Genomic DNA, 18,798 nt, shown 5'->3' with positions numbered 1-18,798 from the left:
GGGCCATGAAAATGTGTTTAAAATTTTTAGACATAGCCGCGAAAGCATGAGCATTTTTCACAGCTCAATATTTTGATTGAACTAAAAACCTCTTATTAGGTTTCAAGACAGGTTCAGTTTTCGAGACCAGAAAAAATTCAAAAAAAATTGGTCAAACAATCAAAACTTGACTTTTCCGAGGGCCACAGCTTTTTGTGCTAAAAACTGAAACCTAGCCGCTTATGCAGAGAAACTTCGCACAACCTGCTATTTCGATTAAAATCAAAATCTCACATTTGGTATGTTATTTTTTTTCGAAGAGCCATAAATTTCATTTTCAGATTTGGGAGAGTTGTTTTCAAAAGCCAAAAAATTTGAAAAAAAAACGATTCAAAAATCAATAAACTTTTGTGGAAGAAAACGAGCGTAACTGCCTAAGCAGCAGTGCTGTCTACAACCTATTCTTTCCATTGAACCTAAAAACTCAAGTGAGTGGTTTTTCCATTGATACCACCTTTTTGCAAATCGCTAAAAAAAGTTTGAGCAAAATTTTCGGAAAACTTGAAAAAAAAATTTCCTGCCTAAAACACGAAAAAACCAAATCACATACATTTCATAAAACATCTTTTTACACAGAGACGAAGCTGCACTTTACAAACACTAGCGGGTACACGACAGAAAGTAGCTCTAAAAACACAAAAGGAATAAAGTAGTAAAAAGCCTCGAATTAGTAATAATTCGGCTACGTCTCGGATTAGAACCTACCACATACTGCGACCTAGAGATTATAATTCTCACGCGGTAACTACTCACTCACGGACGCCTAATTAATGACAAAACTAGACACAAAATAGCAGAGAACAACTATTATGCAATTTCCAATGCTACAGTGAAATTTCAATTTGAGTGAACACTTTAATGAACACTTTTATTTGCAAGTTAGTTAAGAAAATATGAATGTTCGTTCTAATACACTAATGCTCGAAAGCTCGCCAGTGCGATAAAGCAGGAACAAACTGTTTGAATGATAAATTGAAAACCTATGCTTTGGAAAGAAAATGCTGGAAAAGCGTACCAGATAATTTAAAATGCATTTAGAAAAAAAAACGGATAATTAGCCCACAAAAGTTAGGACGAGAATCAAAACCAAAACTTTTCAAATACATTTCAAAAATTAAATAACACAAATTCGCTCAAAAGTATTTTTACTTTTTATTTTGAGGAAATTGAGCATGAAAGTGTAAAAAAAAGAACGTTTGCGGTGAAAAGTCCCAATTCCCAGAAAGCTTGCTGGGAAAAGTCATTTGCTCTCGCAATTAAAAACAAGATAACTTATCAGATTCATTATCGAATCATAACGCGGTAACTACTCAGTCACGGACGCTTAATTATGGACCAAAACAAGACACAAAACAGCAGAGAACAGATATTATGCAAATTCCAATGCTACAGTGAAATTTTCATTTGAGTGAACACTTTAATGAACACTTTTATTTGCAAGTCAGTTTAGAAAAAATGAATGTTCGTTCTAATACACTAATGCTCGAAAGCTCGCCAGTGCGATCAAGCAGGAACAAACTGCTTGAATCACAAATTAAAAATCTATGCTTTGGAAAGAATCAGCTGGAAAAGCGTACCAGATATTTTAAACTGCATTTAGAAAAAAAAAACGGATAATCAGCCCACAAATGTTAGGACGAAAATCAAAATTTTTCAAATACATTTCAAAAATTAAACACATCAAATTCGCTAAGAAGTAGTTTTACTTTTTAATTTCAGGAAATTGAGCATGTCGTAGCAGCAGCAGAAAGTGTAAAAAAAGAAAGTTTGCGGGGGAAAGTCCCAATTCCCACAAAGCTTGCTGGGAAAAGTCATTTGATCTCGCAAGTAAAAACATGATAACTTATCAGATTCATTATCGAATCATAACGCGGTAACTACTCAGTCACGGACGCTTAATTATGGACCAAAACAAGACACAAAACAGCAGAGAACAGATATTATGCAAGTTCCAATGCTACAGTGAAATTTCCATTTGAGTGAACACTTTAATGAACACTTTTATTTGCAAGTTAGTTTAGAAAAAATGAATGTTCGTTCTAATACACTAATGCTCGAAAGCTCGCAAGTGCAATCAAGCAGGAACAAACTGTTTGAATCATAAATTAAAAACCTATGCTTTGGAAAGAATATGCTCGAAAAGCGTACCAGATAATTTTAACTGCATTTAGAAAAAAAACGGATAATTAGCCCACAAATGTTAGCACGAAAATCAAAAATTTTTAAATACATTTCAAAAATTAAACACATCAAATTCGCTAAGAAGTAGTTTTACATTTTTATTTTCAGGAAATTGAGCATGTCTTAGCAGCAGCAGAAAGTGTAAAAAAAAAACAAAGTTTGGGGGGGAAAGTCCCAATTCCCACAAAGCTTGCTGGGAAAAGTCATTTGATCTCGCAAGTAAAAACATGATAACTTATCAGATTCATTATCGAATCATAACGCGGTAAATACTCAGTCACGGACGCTTAATTATGGACAAAAACAAGACACAAAACAGCAGACAACAGATATTATGCAAGTTCCAATGCTACAGTGAAATTTCCATTTGAGTGAACACTTTAATGAACACTTTTATTTGCAAGTTAGTTTAGAAAAAATGAATGTTCGTTCTAATACACTAATGCTCGAAAGCTCGCAAGTGCAATCAAGCAGGAACAAACTGTTTGAATCATAAATTAAAAACCTATGCTTTGGAAAGAATATGCTCGAAAAGCGTACCAGATAATTTTAACTGCATTTAGAAAAAAAACGGATAATTAGCCCACAAATGTTAGCACGAAAATCAAAATTTTTTAAATACATTTCAAAAATTAAACACATCAAATTCGCTAAGAAGTAGTTTACTTTTTATTTTCAGGAAATTGAGCATGTCTTAGCAGCAGCAGAAAGTGTAAAAAAAAACAAAGTTTGGGGGGGAAAGTCCCAATTCCCACAAAGCTTGCTGGGAAAAGTCATTTGATCTCGCAAGTAAAAACATGATAACTTATCAGATTCATTATCGAATCATAACGCGGTAAATACTCAGTCACGGACGCTTAATTATGGACAAAAACAAGACACAAAACAGCAGAGAACAGATATTATGCAAGTTTCAATGCTACAGTGAAATTTCCATTTGAGTTAACACTTTAATGAACACTTTACTTTTATTTGCAAGTCAGTTTAGAAAAATGAATGTTCGTTTTAATACACTAATGCTCGAAAGCTCGCCAGTGCGATCAAGCAGGACCAAACTGTTTGAATCATAAATTAAAAACCTATGCTTTGGAAAGAAAATGCTGGAAAAGCGTACCAGATACTTTAAAATGCATTTAGAAAAAAAAACGGATAATTAGCCCACAAAAGTTAGGACGAGAATCAAAACCAAAACTTTTCAAATACATTTCAAAAATTAAATAACACAAATTCGCTCAGAAGTATTTTTACTTTTTATTTTGAGGAAATTGAGCATGTCTAAGCAGCAGCAGAAAGTGTAAAAAAAAAGAACGTTTGCGGTGAAAAGTCCCAATTCCCAGAAAGCTTGCTGGGAAAAGTCATTTGCTCTCGCAATTAAAAACAAGATAACTTATCAGATTCATTATCGAATCATAACGCGGTAACTACTCAGTCACGGACGCTTAATTATGGACCAAAACAAGACACAAAACAGCAGAGAACAGATATTATGCAAATTCCAATGCTACAGTGAAATTTTCATTTGAGTGAACACTTTAATGAACACTTTTATTTGCAAGTCAGTTTAGAAAAAATGAATGTTCGTTCTAATACACTAATGCTCGCCAGTGCGATCAAGCAGGAACAAACTGTTTGAATCACAAATTAAAAATCTATGCTTTGGAAAGAATCAGCTGGAAAAGCGTACCAGATAATTTAAACTGCATTTAGAAAAAAAAACGGATAATCGGCCCACAAATGTTAGGACGAAAATCAAAATTTTTCAAATACATTTCAAAAATTAAACACATCAAATTCGCTAAGAAGTAGTTTTACTTTTTATTTTCAGGAAATTGAGCATGTCTTAGCAGCAGCAGAAAGTGTAAAAAAAAACAAAGTTTGGGGAAGAAGTCCCAATTCCCACAAAGCTTGCTGGGAAAAGTCATTTGATCTCGCAAGTAAAAACATGATAACTTATCAGATTCATTATCGAATCATAACGCGGTAAATACTCAGTCACGGACGCTTAATTATGGACAAAAACAAGACACAAAACAGCAGAGAACAGATATTATGCAAGTTTCAATGCTACAGTGAAATTTCCATTTGAGTTAACACTTTAATGAACACTTTTATTTGCAAGTCAGTTTAGAAAAATGAATGTTCGTTCTAATACACTAATGCTCGAAAGCTCGCCAGTGCGATCAAGCAGGACCAAACTGTTTGAATCATAAATTAAAAACCTATGCTTTGGAAAGAATATGCTGGAAAAGCGTACCAGATAATTTAAACTGCATTTAGAAAAAACGGATAGTTAGCCCGCAAATGTTAGGACGAAAATCAAAATTTTTCAAATATATTTCAAAAACTGAACACATCAAATTCGCTAATAAGTAGTTTTAATTTTTATTTTCAGGAAATTGAGCATGTATTAGCAGCAGCAGAAAGTGTAAAAAGAGAAAGTTTGCGGGGGAAAGTCCCAATTCCCACAAAGCTTGCTGGGAAAAGTAATTTGCTCTCGCAAGTAAAAACATGATAACTTATCAGATTCATTATCGAATCATAACGCGGTAACTACTCAGTCACGGACGCTTAAATATGGACAATAACTAGACACAAAATAGCAGAGAACAGATATTATGCAAGTTCCAATGCTACAGTGAAATTTCCATTTGAGTGAACACTTTAATGAACACTTTAATTTGCAAGTTAGTTTAGGAAAATGAATGTTCGTTCTAATACACTAATGCTCGCCAGTGCGATCAAGCAGGAACAAACTGTTTGAATCATAAATTAAAAACCTATGCTTTGGAAAGAATATGCTGGAAAAGCGCACCAGATAATTTAAATTGCATTTAAAAAAATCGGATAAGTAGCCCACAAAAGTTAGGACGAAAATCAAAACCAAAATTTTTCAAATACATTTCAAAAATTAAATACCTCAAATTCGCTATGAAGTAGTTTTACTTTTTATTTTCAGGAAATTGAGCATGTCTTAGCAGCAGCAGAAAGTGTAAAAAAAAAGAAAGTTTGCGGGAAAAGTCCAAATTCCCAGAAAGCTTGCGGGAAAAGTCATTTGCTCTCGCAAGTAAAAACATGATAACTTATCAGATTCATTATCGAATCATATTAAAATTAATGCTGCCGATTGTTCTAAAAATACCAAGACAAAGTAGTAAGAGAAACATCCTGTGTTGAATGGGCATTAAAAGTTCAAAACTTCAAGCTTACGCTTACGCTTACGCTTAGCAAATTCTGAGTTGATGAATCCGAAAATACCAAAATCTAATCCACAAAATTTCAAGTGCTTGTAAAAAGCTCGACACGTACGCATCTATCATTGAAAAGTAACTAAAATATTAACTAAACTAAAAACCTAAATGAAAAGTTTACCCAACTGAGAGAAAAGGTTGAAAGAGAAATAAATTGCAGTAGAAAGAACAAGCTTTATAAAATTTGGCATCACGTATTGATAACTCATGGCAAATTCATAAGTTTTTGAATATTGTTGATATTTTTTTTGGTAACAAAAGCCTGATATGAGCAACACTCTTTACGAGTTTTAAAAAATAAATTGACTCTACGGGAATCGAACCACAGACCTCAAGCATCCAAGTCGCAAGTGTAATTACAGAGTTTTGACTTGCGCATTTCCTTTTCTGTGAAATGTTTTCATTTTATTAGGTTTACTAACTTCTTTGTTAGCGCTGGTGTATGCTATACCAGGACGGACGTATTTCATTATATTATTGGTGATTCACGACAATACCCAAGTGAAAACACAATTATACTTATATATTTACTATTTTTTAACTGATTATGCTGAAATATATATTTTTGAGAAAAAAAAAAGCTGAAAACATGTAGCAGTAGCGGATCTACGATATTCTCGAGAGGGGTGCGGCGGCTGTTCAAACACAGAGGCGAAGATGAGCCTCGCACCACTTGCGATACAACAATTATAGGATGAAAGCAACATGACGCTCAAGAGTTTCGAACGATGTTACAATTGTAGGAAGTGGAAAAACGAAAGAAAAAGGAAGTAATTTTTTCATTTTCGTTTTAAAATTTATTTAACTGGTGCCGGTTTTTACCTGGTGCCGGATTCTTATCAATGTATAAAGTGCTACCTGACATTTTAAGATAAAAAATAAACGTCAATAAGTTCTATAATTATACAAAAAAATTGGAGTTAATAATATAGCATGTAAGTGTAGTATTTGGTTCCCAGTAGTTAAATTTGACTTTTATGAAATTGAGCAAGTCAGCCGCATCGAGGGTAAGTGTCAATATTCAAATGACACTTAACCCCTTAAAATTAATATACAATGGCGCCAGTGTCGGTGAGCTAAAAAAAAATTGATGTCTTAAGATCCAAGTGCCAAAGGTGGGACGCTCTGAAAGGCCAGATGTCAAATCCCAGAGTGAGCGGGGAGGTTGCCCACTCCCCCCCCCCCCCCCCCAATGCACCCTTCCTTGGCATAAAAGCCAATATCATGCAACCAGCAGGACCAGAGGTTGTCCGCTCTGTTGCTGTGTTTATTAAGTAAATTATTGTTTTGCAATGCTACCAGATTTATGTACCAGAGAAAAAAAATTCTCATTCTTATATTATTCGCAAAAATCAACCAATTCCTATAATAATATTTCTAGGAAACATTTGCAAACAATAGTCTCGTCCCCTTTCACTCATTATAGTAAGACAATTTGTCCAAAACTCTCAGGTGAGTTAAAATACTGAATTTAGGAAACGCTGGCTTAAAGGAGCAGCAAATTAAAATTAGATTAGAATAGCAAACAAAATAAATCAAATATATTGATATCGAATAATATATCATCTATCTTCATTTAAATGCTTCTCCACTCGCGGTTTCTGTGTGTCGACGAACGAGCTCACAACAAATACATCTATATATGCACTTCTATTACAACTTCACACTTGCATTTCTCGGAAACACAGCACGGAAGCAAAGATGAGGGGGGGGGGGGGGGGGCAGTGCAAAACAACATCGCCAAATTGTCAAACTTGGTTTCTACTGATTAATATCACTTGGTGCACTCTAGTGTGTGGAATCAAAAGGGGAGGAGAGTCTTACATTGGAAAATAAACACCTGAGCTGATCAATCGATACTAGTAGGCAACTACACTCTATATTAGCCCCAATTTTAACCTGTCCAGTAGCTCTTTGCATGAATCCTTTTAGCGACACGTTATTGAAATCCTTCAAATCAGACCAAAATTTCAAAAGTACAAATTCAACGAAATTCATACTTGGTGCAAAGACTCACAAACTACACAACATTTCGGCTTAGAAAATAAATGACATTAAATTTCTCAGAAGTAGGCACAAATAAAACTATGGATATTTAGACTTGGACAATTAATGCTTCTATGGCTAAGTTTCAAAAACAAACTAATTGTAAAGAGAATCCAGGTAAAATACTACATATCATATCACATAGCAGTGGTCTTTTTCTACAAGTTGAATTTGATTAACAATTTAGATTATAACTTCTGGATTGGTTGGATTAAGTTACATGTACTGGTTGGAGATTTCGATGTCAGTGAATGTTAACAAAAGGCCTCTTGGTTTGGTCGTTTAGTTACATTGGTTGGCGATAGGTCGAGGAATTACTCATTCACAATCTTGGGTTGGGGCACTAGAGCATTGGTTGTGAAAACGTCCCCTAATATCATAGTGATCCAATAAAACAGGCTGATATACATAGCAAACTAGCTTAAACTTAATTTCCATCGTCCAATCAAATCTTAGAAAGTTCGGAAAGCCGAACATTTTCTATATTCTATAATTATCTATGATATAAGGGAGAACATTCACGAATGACAACCAGATTCATTCGACTTCTAGTGATTCCTTTAGTAGTTAGTAGCAATGACACGATTAGTCCGCGATAACAGACACTAATTTTAAATCTGCACATTGTATGATGAGTGGTTCTGATGCCAGTCACCAGAGGCAAGCGCCACAAGTGAACTTTTCTGTAGATCGTTAACTTAAATGGTTCAACTGCTCAGCAGTATTTTTTTAGTATTGTAGTAGCTTCAACTTTTAAAGTCTAGAGTACCAGAGTTACGGGCCAGTTTTTCATCCGTTTTCTTCCGGTTATTAACTTGGCGATATTTATGAACACACTATCCAGTCTTAACTGGCCCGAAAAACATAATTGACTACAAATATAAGTACCAAAGTTAGTATTAGTAATAATAAGGAAAGAATTACTTCGCATGTTCATTCATGTTTTGGTACTACATGATGAACTCCTGGTTGTGTTTTTATAGTTTGTTGTAGAGCTTTACATTGTGTTTTGGTTTATTTTGTTTCTTATTTCTCTTTTGGCTAGTTGTAAGTCAGTACGATCCGTTAGTTGCGGCGGCGGCTGCTGTTGCTGCACCGTTGGTTAAAGACACTACGTTCCCCGTGCTACCGCCGCTAGACGCCGACGAAGACACGAAGTTTCTCTGCTGTGATTGGCTAGTCGCGGCTCCATTGTTGCTGCTGCTGCTATTCTTTAGTGCCCCTGTTGAATTGTTTCTTCTATTTTGGTTTCCATTGGATCCCCCGTTATTTAAGCCTCTTTTCGTTTTCCTGCCGCTCTGATCAGCTGATCCCTGATTCTGCAGATTCCCTGTGGACGAGTTTTTGGCAAGAGTCGGTCCATTAGAGGCACTTCCTCCGCTGGACGATGACGTGAAACTAGGGTAGCTCTCTGCTGAAGCACTGACTGCATTTGTGTGAATGGCAGGCTGGTACACAAACCCTCTAGCTCCATTGACTATCATCTCCATTTCCTGAGAATCGCCGGTTCCCATCGTCGGCATTGGAACCGACGTGCTCTGAAATGTTTTCGGGGATCCATTCTTTACTAAAGAAGGCCCGTTGGCCATTGACATTGTATTGATGTTTCCAACGGCTCCTAGGTGTCCCAAAAGCATTGCACGTGACATTTGCAGGTTCATGATATGAGCTGGACCGCTCATGTTTGAGGCAACGTTGTTGTTAGTGTACCTGGCACTATTGCTATCCGAGTAGGTGTCATCTAAATGCTTCGCGGTTATTTTGAAACCCGGTGGGAACTCAAGTCCATTTAGTTTCTGAGATGCGTAGTAGGCCGCAAAAGGTGTAGCGTAATTAACGTAGGCATTTCCATTCGATCCTTGCTTTCTATTATCGCCTCCGAGTCTAAAAGACTCCAGTCCTGGAATCAGATCAAAGATTCCTCTCAACTGGCTTTCAGATGACCTCGGATCCACCGTGGCCAGAATGCGGCAAGACGAGTAGCCTAGAGTTCTACAGGCCATGTTGATATGCTCGTATGATGGCAGTACCTGAGCGGTCAAATTGGTGGGTGCGGGGTTGTTTCCAGCTGGGTGTGGGGGACTAATCCATGAAGTTACTGCACCATCGTCGCCGCAAGCAGCCATTTGAAGCATTGCGGTCAGTCCGGCTCCAGCAGCACCGGCGTTGCTGAGCGCGTGGGGGTGGTTGGTAGGTGGTGGCGCCGGTGGGAAGAGAGGCGTGATGGGTGGAGCACCATTGGGACTGAGACCATTCGAGGAGTAACCAAAGACCGGAGGCTGATAGCCTACAAAATATTAAACAAATAAAGCCAAATATACATATACCATCAAACATTCACAAATTTCTGGTGCCATTTAGGATAGATTAACTCCATTGATATAAAATTAATCAAAGCAAAACTAAAGGCATTTATAGCCCAGCTTATGAGAAAATTAAATGCTCATCTATTATATCAAGTAACATATTGTTGAATGCCTAGCTGTGTTTTAATTTTCTAGCTGTTTTTACCTGGGTGATGCATAGAGTGATGACCAACAGAGTCGTTAGGAGAGGCTCCATTCTTAGATCCGTACATGTTAGGCACAGCAAACGAGTTATGCGAGTTATAGGGTCCTACACTATACGTGTACGACTGGTTCGAGGGGATGACCGGGCCTCCCTTTGGGGGTCTGGGATCCGCGAGAATAGCCTTGTACTCCGGAGCAGCCTCCTCCAGAGCCTGGGCTGCGTGACTCGCTCGGTAGAACTTCACATAAGCCACGCCACGTGACTCACCAGATTCCTTATCCTTAGCAACAAGAGCCATAGTAACCGACACCATAACAAGCCATTTAGAAAACTTTAATTTTAAGTTCTAAATTTTAATGATTAAAACAACCACGGTAGGTGTTTACCTTGAGTATGTGGACGTGATCAACGATTCCAAACTTCTGAAAATAATTTTTGATCTGGTCTTGAGTTTGTTTCTTGTCCACAGTCACAAACAGACGCAGTAGATTGTCCAGTTGTTCCTCCTCAGTCGCAAACGCAGCACCCCTACTACTCGCAAGTCCATGGGAGTTAGACCCTCCGGAGGGGTACGACCAGGACCTCTCGTTGGTGCGGCTCTGTGCCATAAGCACTTTGATAGGTCTTTCCGAGTCTTTTACATGTTTGCCGTTCAGCTCCTCCATCGCTTTACAAGCGTCCGATGACTTGTAAAACTTAATGAAGCACACTCCTTTGCTGGCTCGAGAGGGAGTTTTGTCACGTATTATGTAGACATCCTAAAGAAGATGAAAACCTAGTAAAATAAATACAAACAACAAAAAGCATAGACACTTGTTGTGCACGTAGCACAGCACAGAATGTTCCAACCACATTCAAAAAAAATCATATTAGTGTCGAGGTGCGATTGGAGAATCATATAAGCGTGTATAAAGCTAGTGAATTAAAAATAATAGACAACAGCTGTCTCCAAAAAATGAATAACAAACAAACAAAAAAAGAACATTTTTTTAAATTTTTTCCTGAATTATTTTTTTGATTAAAACTAATTTTGTATATCCAAGGAAGAATTAAAAGTAGCTTCTAAATTTATTTTCCACTACTTGAATTTTACACAACAATGTTTTACACAAAACGACAAACAACAGCTCTGTAAAGTGCAATAAAAAATAGATTTCTTAAATTCAAAACTGCGACCTAGAGATTATGAGTCTCACACACTAACCGTTCAGCCACAGAAGCCTAATATAAGATAAACACTAGGCACAAGAAAAGGAGAGAACAGATGCTATGCAATTTCCAATGCTACAGTGGAATTTCCGAAGAAGTGAACACTTTTAATCAACACTTTTATTTGCATGTTAGCTTAGAAAAAAGAATGTTCGTAATAACACACTAAGGTGATCGCAAGTGTAATAAAACCTCCTAGCTAGCTTTCCTCGCTCCAAATTAGAGTAAAATTTCAAATCGTTTATTCAACACTCGGAAAACTTTTTAATATCTTTCCAATCACGACTGTTGAAGAAATCGTCGGCTGATATCCAAAACTACCCCTTTGCAATTCCTATAGAAATCAATTACCTTCAAATCAGAAAGAATCATGCTCCAAAATACACATTAATTTCATTCTCATAACTATCAGATGAAAAGGAGAAAAAACACAAGTTTCGGTAAAAAAAAAACATGATCCAAAAATTCCGAATAGACAAAAAAAACTTTGAAAAAATCCGGGAAACAAAACACTTCGCATGAGCATTAGTAACATATTGTGTTATTAAAAGGCATTATCAAAGGCTTGCTGTAAACTGAAATAAAAATGAACTAAGAAAACTGAAAAATAAAACTTAACAGAGGTATAATATCCATGTTTTCAATTAAAATTACTGATTTCTAGATAATTATATTCCCGATGTTTCAGTGCAGAGTTAGGCTGTTTCTTCGACTCAGATTGCTTGGCTCAGATGTTCGACAAAAACCTTCAGCTGATCTCTTCGATAAAAATGTGAGCGTTAATTTCTATTTCCTAGTCGGTCTATCGATTTAAATTTGGTTCCAAATGTGAGCAAGCTCTTGTTTCCCGTAAGCAAATTTCAATTTTAAATAACATAGGCTTTACATATTGATTTTCATGACTTTGTGAGTTCAAATATCATAGTGAATTATAGCAACCAGCTAAATGGCGTCGATTTAGGGATGCCACACAACCACTCTTGATTGATCTGCCCTGGCGACGTAAAAATTTAAGTTACCTAAAACCAAATCAGAAACAAACGGATCCAATTCCAAAACTCTGATCCACCGCGTAATTTTATGGAAGCAAGGCCTACTAGACGAATTTTTCACTGAAGCGAAAGCTCTCCAAATTAGACATCCAAAACAGAAGAACGAAGTAAACGAGGAAGTTAAACAATTCGATAAACTAATGAGTACAGGCAAAATATCTTGCGCCATTGTCTGCCTTTCAGACAAAAAATTAAAAGGAGTACTTCTCCTAAACGAAGTCATTGAAGGAAAAACATTCCTTAGTATCCTGAAAGAAAAACGCTCCCAAGGCAAAACAGCGAGCACTAACTATATAACTGAAGTAAGTGAAGACAATGCCATACCATCACTCTGGTACAAATAAACGCCAGGACAGTTCGAAAATCAACCCTGAAAACGCACGGAAGCCACAGTCGCTCAGGTCTAGATGCGTGCGAATGGAGAAGGATATTAACTCACTTCAACCAGACATCCAATGAGCTTTGCAAAACAATTTCAAAGCTATCCTATACAACAGCAAGAAAAGTTCTCACCCATGAAAACCTAACGGCGTACAACTCGTGTCATCTGATACCTCTGGACAAACATCCAGGGGGTAACGCCAATTCGTATAGGCGAGGCTCTGAGACGAATATTTGGCAAAGCAATCACCCAATGTATGCAATCAGACCTTAAAAATCTCAGAAAAAATTTCCAACTCTGCTTTGGCCAGAAGTTTGGAATCGAATATGCTATCCACAGCTTGAGGATCGAGTTTGAGAAACCGGAAACGGACGCCATACTACTTATTGATGCAGAAAATTCCTTCAACTCGCTCAATAGAGAAATTGCTCTAAAAAATAAAGAAATCCTGTCCGGAACTACAACATGTCTGGCCAACTCATATAAACAGCCCTCAAATTTTTATGTCAATAACAGAGTTTTGACATCTACCAAAGGTACAGCGCATGGTGATCCACTCGCAATGGCTATGTACGGAATTGGGATAATCCCACTGATCGAGCTCCTGCAAAAACCAAATGTCACTCAAAAATGGTACGCAGATGACGGAAGCGCTGGAGGTGATCTCAGTCTCCGCGCAATACTGGACAATCTGAATGTGCACGAAAAGGCTTCCGGCTACAAGGTGAAGCCTTCCAAGTGTCAACTCATATTAAAGGATACTAGTCGGGAAAGCGTCATAAAAGTATTCGAAGGCACAAATATTACAATAGTAGACGGTTTTAGAGTCCTTGGATCGGTTATAGGAACACCATCAGCATGCGATAAATACATGAGAAGAGAAACATAAAAAACAACAACTACCCTAACAAAAAAACTTTCCAAAATAGCTTGAAAATCATCACAAATTGCATACTTGAAAATCATCACAAAAGAAAATGAATGAAATCGAGAAAAACGTAAGACAGCAGCTACTTCCTTGTATTACTGGTAAAAACCACATAACCGACGAAAACCGCAGCTTTCTTGCACTACCACTAAGAATGGGAGGATTAGAACTCCTCATTAACACGAACTTTTCCAGAAATTATGAGTGGCCACGAGCCATTTGTGATCCGTTACAAAACATTGATCCTGAAAAAGCTGAAACGGAACAAACTCTGATAATTAGAAACATCAAAATTGAGAGACAGAACATCACACTCTCAAAAAAAGTCAAAATTATGAATAATTGCTCATCAGAAAAAAGCTGACAATAAATCTAGCATCACAGAAAGGAGCATCGAATTTCAAATTGGCTAAGCGTGCTACCCTTAAAATACAATTTTCCCTCGACAAATCAGAGTTTAAAAATGGTTTTCATCTGAGACATGGATGGAACCACCAAACACTCCACATACATACCCATGTGGACAACCATTCACACTGACCCACTCTCTACACTGCCCCAAAGGTGGATAGACTCACATAAGACATAATGAAACTCGTGATACTTTTGCGACACTCCTGGACGAAGTATCTCATGATGTTGAAATAGAGCCGAAACTTCAATCGTTGGAAGGCGAAACCTTTCACAACAAAACAACCACTACTGAAGACAATGCTCGACTTGACATCAAAGCAAATGGACTCTTGGAAGACCGTTTCAGCCGACCCTTTTTCGATGTAACAATTTTCAACCCCCATGCAAAATCCTGCCCTAAAACTATATCTGACGTCTACAACTATCATGACTGTCAAAACATTAAAAACCAACAAATAATTCAGGAAGTCGAACAAAGCAGCTTTGTTCCATAAATTTTGCGTGTAACGGAGGAGCAGCACCAGGCTCTACAAAAACCGTCCAGAAACTAGCAGAGAAACTAAGCGGAAAACGGAACGAATCATACTCGGACACATTAAGCTTTATAAAAACAAAAATAAGTTTTGCACTTCTGAGCAGTGCAATCCTCTGCCTCAGGGTGTGCAAAAAACTTTGAAATACATCCAATATAGACAATTCTATCTGTGCTACAATCGAGAAGGGTAAATTTTAATTGACAATTCTCTGGATGCTTTAAATTCGACTTGATTTACTAATAAAATTTTGCCAATGTATTTATATAGCATTGGTATGGCCCTTTCCAACCTGTGCACGGACCGTCGCATGAAGAAAGGGCCCATTTTAATTGAGCTTTTTTTTAAAGTACTGCATCAACAATTTTAAATTTTCAAGGTATACAGTCAATGTAAACAGGCAGGATAAATAGTCAATTCAAAATACTCTGTCTCAAATGAGATTTTTTCGGCATAAAGTAGAAAAAACTGTTTTAAGCCATAATTCAAAACAGGCGAAGCTGTGCTTTGCAAACACACGTGACGAAAAGTAAGTTTTGAACAGGCCTCGAATGAAAAAAGAACAAATGAAAAATTTTTAACGTTACGGGATCTAACTCAAAAAAGCAGCTTGAAAGGCAGACACATTAAAACCAAAACACCGGACGCTAGCCACCAAAAACTTTCATAGTAAAATTTTCACACATGTTTGACTTTAATTCACTCATGCTTAAAACCATTCAGCAATTAAAACGTGATTGGAAGAAAATATGAACATAGGAAATTGTTAAATAAAAAAAGTATATCCTGTAGCCGCCGAAAAAAAATAAACACTATGCCGACGAAAAAACAACAAGCAAGCAATTTTTCGACATCAATTTCGAAAGCTGAATATTTCCAGTGCAAAACTACTGCTTCAGGTCTGACTCGAACCACTGACCTTAGTCGTCCTGGGCTTACATCAAACGAATAAGGTTGATAGCTGGACTGCTAATAACGAAAGCTGAGGAGTCCTGCTGTTTGGGCAAGCGAACATTTCTTGTAACCTGCTGATAATTTACCTGAATTTCGCCATGCGATGAGAAGATTTCTCTGATATCATCCTCGGAAAAAGTCTTGCTACAAACGACGAAGAGTCTTGAATTGGGAGGACTGTTTGTATCATAGTCTTGCATGTTGTGATGAGGCTCTGCGATTGAGTCAGATCTAGACGACTCCATAGTGGTATAAGTCAGTCAATGCAAGTGGAAAGTCTGAAAATTATACCGTGATTTTTGAAAACGTAATTTTAAACGTGTTTAACCCTTTTTAAAATTCATTTTTAGAAACCTTAATTGCTGAAGAAGAAAAAATACTTTTGTTGCTATACCAAAAAGGCAATGCATTAGTAAAACAGTGCAGAACTATTATTAGTTACGTATTCAGATTATTTACTCAAAAATATTTTGGTTGGAATGGGTTAAATTATTGAGTAATCTAACAATCGCCCGGAAGTACATATCGACGGAAAATAAAGCTAAGCTATAAAACGACTGACCAGCGTCTAAACTAAGCTCTACATGCTTTTCACCGTCTCTACCAAAGCCAGTTCTTTTGGTGGTCTTTCTAACATCGGGTCGACAAAAACGTTACTGTTCTCCGGCTTCGACCAGAACGCTCAAATTAACTTGTTTACATGCAAAATTAGTGAGCTCATGGCTGGGTCTCAGTATCCCCAGACCACGAGGTCACTCCTAAAATCAGGGCTACAACTATTTATTGAATATTATTGATTTTGTTCAGTTGATAAAAATCATCATCTCCATCGAAGATGGATCAACCCTTTCCCCCAACTCCTAGCTTCTCATCCTTGCAAAATGAATTCAAATGTTAATTAAATTAAATTCAAGACATAACTGGGAAGCTAAAAGTTTATATAAAAGTTTCAGTTCAACTCCCGAGACCCCTCCGGATTCCTGAATCCGGGGAAATAACGTCCTTATCTTCCTTCGGGAAGGTTGTCTTCTACCCTTCACCGTTGTTGTGAACGGCCTTGCAACTATTGTAGCGACACAATAGTTGCAACTCGGAGCGGTCTCTGCTAACTCTGCAATTCGTTGTTGTTTTTCAATCACTATTCTCGTAGTTATCGCTATCGCAAATATTGTTTTTCTTATTTTTTCTGGTTTTCTTCCAAAATGGCCGATTCTGACGCTTCTCAGAAATACGACGTTAAAATTCGAAATACCAGAATATTCCAGCCTTCACAGTTTGACTAATCGTTCCAATAACACTGCTAATACTTCAAAACTGCTAATTCGGAAGGTTAGCTGCTAAAATTTCGAATCCATCCAATCTGCAGTTTTGTCCATTCTGGTCGAATGTCACATGCTCCCCGGACAGCCCGGTCAATGTCCCCATTGTTGAATCTCGCAATGTTTGTAAAATTGGTACAGTGTCATCGAACAGAATTTACAAAATGCACGAAATTACTTTTATCCGCGTTATATCGACTCACTGCAGAATATAAATGGCATCATACTACTCTACTATAGCCTTCTAAATTTATTCACTAATCTGCATTTTGAGGAAATGACTTAAGATGAAATATTTTTTCTGACTTCCAACTTCTATGCCCTGATTTAAAACTTTTTCTCCTAGGATTTAAAAGGTGTTAGTTTGCAGGACAGTCCTGCCAACCATCAGGCTAAAATTATCCTCCTATGCTTCTTCCCTTCGGAAGTTTTAGTAGTTATTGTCCTGAAAATTAAAATGAAGGAACTCTGTGGTTAGAAAGAACAATGAAACAAACTCCATCTTCAAGAGATTACCCAAGCCTTTCATGTCACCACAAAATGATCAATTTTCCTAGTTGATTAAAAACAGTCATGCAGGCTGGAATATTCAAATATACTCTTTACTCAAGCCTTTCTAAATAAATAGTAAGTGTCACTAAAGCCACTAAGTAAAATCAAAAAGCAAAACTATAAATGCATCAAATTCTTTAATGCTCAAAACTCAACTGAATGTTTCAGTTTTCAATTACAACTTGGTTGCTTAGTTTCTCACTTGAGTTTTCGTCACACACATTAAAAAAATTTCTGAGTTTTAACTTCATCTCTTTTGTCACTTCTTTGTTTCTTCTTTTTTCGTCGTTTAGAAGTTCTAAAACTTCTAAATTCTTCTAATTCTCTTTCTTTTTGCATCTTGTTTTTCTTCCACTTGTCAATAGACTTTATTACCCAATAATGGGGCTAGCAGACTACAAATACACGTGACCCGAGATTAAGAGCGACAATAAGGACATTTACACTTTTAAAAGAATGCATCGTCGTATTCATCATTTAAAAACACCGGCTCAAAAACCATTTTACGAGAACAAATTTATAACCACACCAAATGGAATTAACGTGGAGAAAACTCCCGGTGGCAGCGGGGCAGATGGGAATGTATCCAATCATCGGTGGTGGATCAGTTTATTGACAAAAAGCGGGTCCGGGTCGCTTTTGAACGTCTCAATAATAGCTGCAGCATTACCCATTTGCACTGCTACTCCCAAAAGTTGTCTTAGATATTCAGTTGCTCTTTTCTCTCCTGTGGCAAGAAATATCCGTCTACCCAAATCATTAACAAAATTGAGGGTGCTAGGGCCGAGTCCACCTAATGTCTCTACTGCAACTGGCTGGAAGAAGTGTGTCTGTGCTATGGCCGAGTATTTACTGACTTTTCGAGACTCGGCAAGTTCAGCGACACATGGACCAGGAGTAGATGATTGGGTGGAATATGAGGCGGCTAGGCAATGCACGCAGGTAAAATCCCACGCCATGGAGCGACCTAAGCGCCAGGGCATCAGGGTAACGCCGTCTGGCCTTTTGTTGTCGTCTCGGAACATACCTGCTGGTTCCAATTCTGCTGGAATATGAGCACTCTGCAGGGCTTTAAGGATAATCTCGTTGCCGAGTTGGTGCCTAGCATGGCGACTCCGACTGCGAAGACAGACGAACGCGTGTGACCCGTCCGCTTCAACCTTGGCGCCACACCAACAGGTGTGTGAGGAGCAAATTGGTGCACCTAGTCTGAAGCTAACGGCGATTCTCAGCTGCTCGTCTGACATATGAAAACCTAGAGATCTCAAGGGCATAGCGTTGAGCCAGTCCATGTAATCTGGCGGCTCCATGTAATCTGGCGGCTCCATGTAATCTGGCGGCATCGCTGGCTGTGGATTCCTGGAGAAACTGGCTAACTTGTTTTTCCGTGATTTTTTCGTATATTTCGCGCTGTTTAAACGATCGCGGGG

At 37.6% G+C, this 18,798-nt stretch overlaps 1 protein-coding gene across 1 annotated transcript; it reads right to left on the bottom strand.

Annotated features, from left to right (window-relative positions):
* Window positions 1–6,919: 6,919 nt before the first annotated feature.
* On the bottom strand, window positions 6,920–15,868 carry LOC134845930 (uncharacterized). The gene is made up of 4 exons (XM_063863062.1): window positions 15,584–15,868; window positions 10,412–10,783; window positions 10,026–10,305; window positions 6,920–9,801 (listed from the first exon to the last, which is right to left on the bottom strand). Exons 1-4 carry the CDS (start codon window positions 15,740–15,742, stop codon window positions 8,567–8,569), a joined length of 2,046 nt encoding a protein of 681 aa, XP_063719132.1. The 5' UTR covers window positions 15,743–15,868; the 3' UTR covers window positions 6,920–8,566.
* Window positions 15,869–18,798: the final 2,930 nt, after the last annotated feature.

The sequence above is a fragment of the Symsagittifera roscoffensis genome, chromosome 5 (genome assembly GCF_963678635.1).
Source record: "Symsagittifera roscoffensis chromosome 5, txSymRosc1.1, whole genome shotgun sequence".
Classification (NCBI taxonomy): domain Eukaryota; kingdom Metazoa; phylum Xenacoelomorpha; order Acoela; family Convolutidae; genus Symsagittifera; species Symsagittifera roscoffensis.
This window is presented reverse-complemented; position numbering and strand designations above follow the sequence as displayed.